The sequence below is a fragment of the Dipodomys ordii genome, unplaced genomic scaffold (assembly GCF_000151885.1).
Source record: "Dipodomys ordii isolate 6190 unplaced genomic scaffold, Dord_2.0 Scaffold75, whole genome shotgun sequence".
Classification (NCBI taxonomy): domain Eukaryota; kingdom Metazoa; phylum Chordata; class Mammalia; order Rodentia; family Heteromyidae; genus Dipodomys; species Dipodomys ordii.
The window spans coordinates 5,728,544-5,734,543 of record NW_012267291.1 but is presented as its reverse complement, the minus strand read 5'-3'; the positions used below and the strand labels follow the sequence as shown (position 1 = coordinate 5,734,543).

The following is a 6,000-nucleotide window of genomic DNA, read 5'->3' as shown; positions in this document are numbered from 1 at the left end:
TCTCAGACTGCTGGTGAACGTAATGTCAAATTATGTTCACGTTCTTTTATCACTCAGACCTTTAGCTCCTTAACAAAGGAAGCTGAAAAACTCAAGGGTGTTTATTTTTGCAGTTAACCCAAAGCAAAACACAAAAACAAAGCATTTGTAACAGGTGCCTTGAGAGAAAGCATCCTCTATGCAAATACCAGATGCAGGTTCCCACACATTTCCAGGGTGACTGGCTGCCATTTCCACCAGAAGGGAAGCATGTGGTGGCATCAAACAGCCCGGGACACACTGGACACGGGAGACCATTGTGTGTAATAAAGCGAGTATTTACATTAAGCACAATACAACAATTTATTTAATAGATGCTTAAAATGAATACAAAGGGAAATAAAGACCACAAAATTATACATACTACAACAGTGTGTCATATATTAGATGGTATAAATGAAAACACCAAGATGGTGTTCAACTAAAGAAAAAACTAAATATCCAAAACGCAGCACAACTGTGCTTGCTGCTTTAACACATCACACTTTTATACAGACCTAAAAGGTGTCAAAATTAGTAGCTGCAAAGTCAGTTCTTGTGTGTGATATTTTTTTTAACCTTAAAAGATTTCAGAACCATATCTGAAATAGTTTTTTTTTTGACAGCTGTAATGTCAAGGATACTCAGAACAAGAAAAATTCTATAATACAAGAGAGTCCAGATATATATCTTATGTGGTTGGCCTCTGTTCCAAGATTGTACAAGATTATGTGCAAAAACTAAGCCTGTCCAAAGGTCCATACTAGCGCAGGTCCAAGCTTTTGCTAAGTAAGCTAGATACAGCGTTTATTACACAGCAAGGGCAACTCTTTAAAAAAAAAAAAAGAAAAAGAAACAAATCTAGATGGAGCACACAATAACAATTATCATAAGCATCACTTGAATAGGTCTAAAAGACTGTACAAATATACATTTTTAGCTATCCAGAATGAATACGTGAAAAAAAAAAGGTTGATTTCCCAGAGTCTACTATACACATTAGACTGGTAGCTTGAACGCTGGCCTGCATGCCCGCCACGTGAGCCGGACACCGCCTCTCAAGGCAATCCAACCACACGCTGACAGTGGGAAGTGGTGTTGCAAGGCAGATAAAGCAAGCCTTTGCTTTCCCCATGTGCGTTCTGAGCCACCAGCTTTCTGGCTTGTCACATTTAGTTACCGTGCCTACCGGAGAAAGGTCTGAAGCAAGATCAGCCAATCAGTCGTGCGCCATAGACTGAGAAATAGCCACATGTCCCCCACAGCCTGCTGCCAGTCTCCACAGGTGGCACCAGTCGGAAGCCAGCTCTGTGGCCAGGTGGGCAAAGAACAGTCTACGAGTCCTTGGGTGGAGGGGCGAGGCGCTCAGGCCTGCTGGCTGCTCAGTTTCACTCCCGCCAGGCTGCCATGCATGGGCTCGGCTACCCCGTCAGTCACGCCGTCAAACTGCTCCCCCTCCTCACTGTCAATGGCGCTGTTCTGCCACTCCATCTGGGGGCTAGATAAGCGCTCAGCGCTCTCCGACGCACTCTTCCACTGTGACTGGTCCTTGGACCAAAACCCTTCCACTTTTCCATAGGAACTATTCTTCCACTTCAACTGCTCCCCGTCAGCTGGCACAGCAGCCTTTCTTTGGGCAGCTGGCTTGCTGCTCCTGGCGTCTTCGCTCTGGGAAGACTCATCTGACCAAGTTCCTGGCTTCATTTCACACGCGTTATCCTCAGAGTCTGACACCTGCTGGGAGCCAGGGCCGCTCTCGGCTGGGGAAGGCCCGTCCTTCCACTCCGCCACGTCGTCGTCCTGCTCGTCCTCGCTGTCGGAGGCAGGCTCCTCAGTCAAATGAATGGTTTCGTGTTTTGGACTCTCCTCCTCTTTTTGGCCTGGCTCCTCCTCAGATTCTAAGGCCTCGGCTGGAGTTACCTTCGGCACGTGTTCCTCCGGATCATCATTAGGAATTTTGGGCTCAACTTCGAAAACAGGCTCGAAAGGGCTACCACTTGCGTTGGAATCTTCTTCTAAATTTTCAAAGCTATCTGAGGAACTGTCCTCTTCCTTCCCAAGGCTTAGCTTCTTGTCAACTGTCTTACTCACGTTGACTCTGGAGTCCTTCTCGTCATGATTCTCAAACAGCCACTCAGCATCGAAATCCATCTCGTGTTTAACTTTGTTCAGTTCTTTCATGTTGAAGCCCAGGAGCACTCCGGGCTTGTACTTTTCACAATCGCGAACACACTTCTTCCTTTTGTTACTGAAATGGGAAGCGATGTCACTCTTCCACAGCCATAAACTGGCAGCTAGCTTCTCAATTTCTCTCCTGGTGGGGTAGGGCTGTTTGTTGAAATACTTTGTTAGAAAGCTTTTCCTGGCTTCGTACGAATCATCCTCATGACCCTTGGGGTCTAAAGCTAAAACAACAGGCTCTTCGGGCTTCTCCTCAAAGAAGCCAGGGGCATCGCTGTCATCATCCAGCTTCCGCTTCTTCAGCAAGGGAAACTCCACTGGCTCATAGGCGCGCTTCACCGGGGCCAGACCTGGAGACTGATTGAGCCTCGAGGGCGCGTTCGTCTTGTCCTGGCCGTTCTGGGTCTTCCCCACTCCCCGGCAGTGCACCAGATGCAGAGTGATGGTGGAGGCGGTCATGTTGCTGGTGTACACGCCCAGACAATGGATGCATTTGTAGGTGAGCTTTTTCTCCACCGGGTGCACTGTCTGGATGACCTGGTGGCGCTCCCGTAAGTGATGGGCAAGGGCGTCGGATATGGGTCCTTTGAGGATTGAAAAGCAAAGAGGACAAAGTGTTTTCCCGACATCCTTTTTGTAGGGCACTGCAGCTTGAGGGGAGCTCTTCACGGGGACATCGGCCTTCTCCTGCACTTTGGGCTGCGGCTTCGGAGGAGCGGGAGGGTTGTTCTGGGCATGGTAGGCCACGGACTCGGCGGGGGCGTCCCTCAGGTTGTACGTGGTGACCAGGAGGTGGATGTTCGTGTGACTGCCCTGCTGCAACGTCAAGTCGAAACTCAAAGTGGAATCCGTCTTGGGGCCCATCTCTTCGTCCACATGAACCATCCGCATGTGAGCAGCCATTTTCTCCACGTCATTGAACGTTGAACGGCAGTATGGACAGGACAGACCATGAATTAACATATGATTGAGCAAGGTATCTGTGGGCAAATAGCGATTACAGTAGAGGCATTTGCTAGTGAAATTGTGTATTTTCATAATGTAGTTGGCTACCGCTGGGACTTTCTCGGCTTTATGTTCTTTTTCGAAGTGCACACTATATACATTTTCAGGAAAAAGCTCATTACAGATTGTGCAGATCTTCCACTTCTGGGTTGCGGAGGTGTTGGGTGGGGAAGGGCCGGTGGCCGCGGCGGTTGGTTTGGAACTGGACTGACTGAGTACTCTAGATGCCTGTGCCTGGGAGAGGGACGGAGACTTCAGCTGACCGGATGAGAGCGCGGCAGCACTGGCAGACTGTAGGGAGTACCTGGCTGGAGCCTGGGACCTCTGCTCCGCCCCAAGCCCATAAGACCTTCCGTTTCCACTCGGAAGCAGCTGCTTCACAGACTGAGACTGCTGGGGGATGGAAACAGGAGCATTACCGCCCAGGCCCAGCCTCATGGACTGACCAACGCCATAGCTCTGGCCCACAGCCTTGACTCCAAAGCTGTTCTGCTGCAGGTGCACACCGGACATCACACCAACCCCTGTGGAATTTAGGTTAGGCTTTGGTATTGACAGTCTACTGACCATCTGTGAGGGTAAAGACCGGACGTTTCCAGAAGCAAGGGAAGCGATTCTTGTAGGGAGCCCCACACCCTTCTTCTCTTGGGGCTTGGGGGCAATCAGCATCAAGGGCTTGGACCGGGGAACCACCACGTTTGTGTGCCCAATCATGGCAGTGACCTGATAGCCTATGCGTTCGTGGTCTTCAATGACATGCTGCACCAAAGCCTCATAGGACTTTGGCATAAAAAGGCATCGTTTGCAGTGAATACTACACTCTTCCCGGGCACCTGCACCCAAGGGGACTGCACCATTGAGTGACTTCTCGCTGGCCTTTGCTATGTAGGGTGCTGCCACATGCTGAAAATGTTCCCTGTAAATGTGCTTCCTAACGATTTCGTAAAGAGGGTCTCGGTAAGTGCACTTCTTACAGTAATAAACAGCCTGCTCTACACTGTCAGCCTGCTTAGGTTTAAGGCCATCATTTTTGTTTTTATCTTTGAAAGTGCTGAGGCTGCTGCTACTTGGTGCGCTGGCATTTGGAGCATGAAATATTTTAATGTGTGTTTCCAAAGTCTTTTTGTCGGCATTGAAGGTACAATAGGGGCAATTAAGGAGAATCCGATTTTCAAAGTCTTCGCTGTGGACATTCCGGAAATGACTTTTGTAGGCAGAGAAGAATTTTGAGGAAAATGGACAAGCACTGCAGCAAAAAGGTTTTGTCCGATAGTCCTAGAGAGATAAGCAGAACAAGCATCAGACATGAGAACGCCGCTTCAGGTAAGCCGCATAGGCTCGCTGGCTCCCCAGAATCCCAGGATCCGGTTCTAGAAGGGACTGTAATAATGCACAGATTTCAGTATGAGTTCTCCTCGAGCAGAACTTATGAGAAGGTACTTTTATGTCCCCTGATAGAAGTGAAAGACAACATTTTAAGTTCTTCCTCGGGATTTAGAAAGGACCGGTCCTACATATCGACTTGTTTCAGGCAAGTCAAAGGCAAATGGCTTCAAGATAAACACTGACAGAAACAACCCTATGCTAACATGAACTTATCACCACTTTTGATCAAAGGCTCAGATTTACAATATAGTCAAGAGGCCTAGATGGTTTCAGTGTAGTTAGGCAACTGTAAAGAATAAACATGTACATTTTATCCTTTCTATCATGGAAAATTTTTCATAGAAAAAGGCAAATTTCAAAAAGTTTCTTCTCTAACCCAAAGTATAGTTTAGCACTCGGGCTTTTCTGTGGACCAGAAAGCTAATTGGGGATGTCAGCTTCCTCTTATAAAAGACAGCAGCCTCACAAGGTTGATGAAATTACAGCTACTGCTGGGTTTTTTTTTGGCCTATTCTGGGGCTTGAACTCAGGGCCTGGGCACTGTCCCTGAGCTTCTTTTGCTCAAGGCTAGTACTCTACCACTTGAGTGACAGCACCATTTCCAGCCCTTTCTGCTTATGTGGTACTGAGGAATTGAACCCAGGTTAGGTAAGTACTCTACCACTAAGCCACATTCCCAGCCCAAATGACAGCTTCTTTAACTCAAATGGAGAATTTAAATGAAACTATCCTACAGACTGAGGGGGATATGGTGTTTAAAAGACAATAATGTGATGCAAAATATAGTGACACCAAAGAACTTTCAGAATTACTGGAGTTGATCCCCTTAGATGAAGACAAGTGAACATATGTTAGGTGAGACATTATCTTTTCTCCCTAGAAACTGGCTCCCCTTCAGATACTGGTTGGAACCCAAATGAAAGTCTCTTCCTCAAAGCTCAACCCTGTTGCTAAGCGCTAAGGACTCATAGAAAGGGTGGAAAGCTGTCCTACTCTAAGATTGCTGGTTCATATTTTTTCCTAGAGGGTTAGTAAAAATTCCCTCAAATGTCTTTGAATTGAAAGTACAGATTGTTAGCTAAGTATGTTAGAATTGGAACAGATAATCATTTCTCTTTATGAAGAAATATCATTTATACTTTTATTTTCATTGTATCTTCATCTATTGAAAACTGTTGGTGCTGCAGATTAATGTTTTGAACATAATTTGTAACCCTCCCATAGAGATAGTGCTATCAATACAGAGCAGGAAAGTTTAGCTTTTTTCTTTCTAGAAACACAAGGCTGGCAACACAGACATAGGACAGTGATGCCTAACTGGAGAAACAGAATGTTGGAGAGTCAAAGCACCTATGGAAGGAATACTGGTGGATCATAAGCCTCAGAACTTGGAAGGAATAAAATTCCCCT

General features: G+C 46.8%; 1 protein-coding gene across 1 annotated transcript in view; it reads right to left on the bottom strand.

The window, feature by feature from the left end:
* Positions 1-323: 323 nt before the first annotated feature.
* The window catches only part of Adnp (activity-dependent neuroprotector homeobox), a 29,911-nt gene continuing 24,234 nt past the window's right edge, over positions 324-6,000 (bottom strand). Inside the window, exon 4 of the mRNA XM_013024344.1 lies at positions 324-4,479. Coding sequence (XP_012879798.1) covers positions 1,384-4,479 — 3,096 coding nt within the window. The 3' untranslated portion in view covers positions 324-1,383. The remainder of the gene's footprint in view (positions 4,480-6,000) is intronic.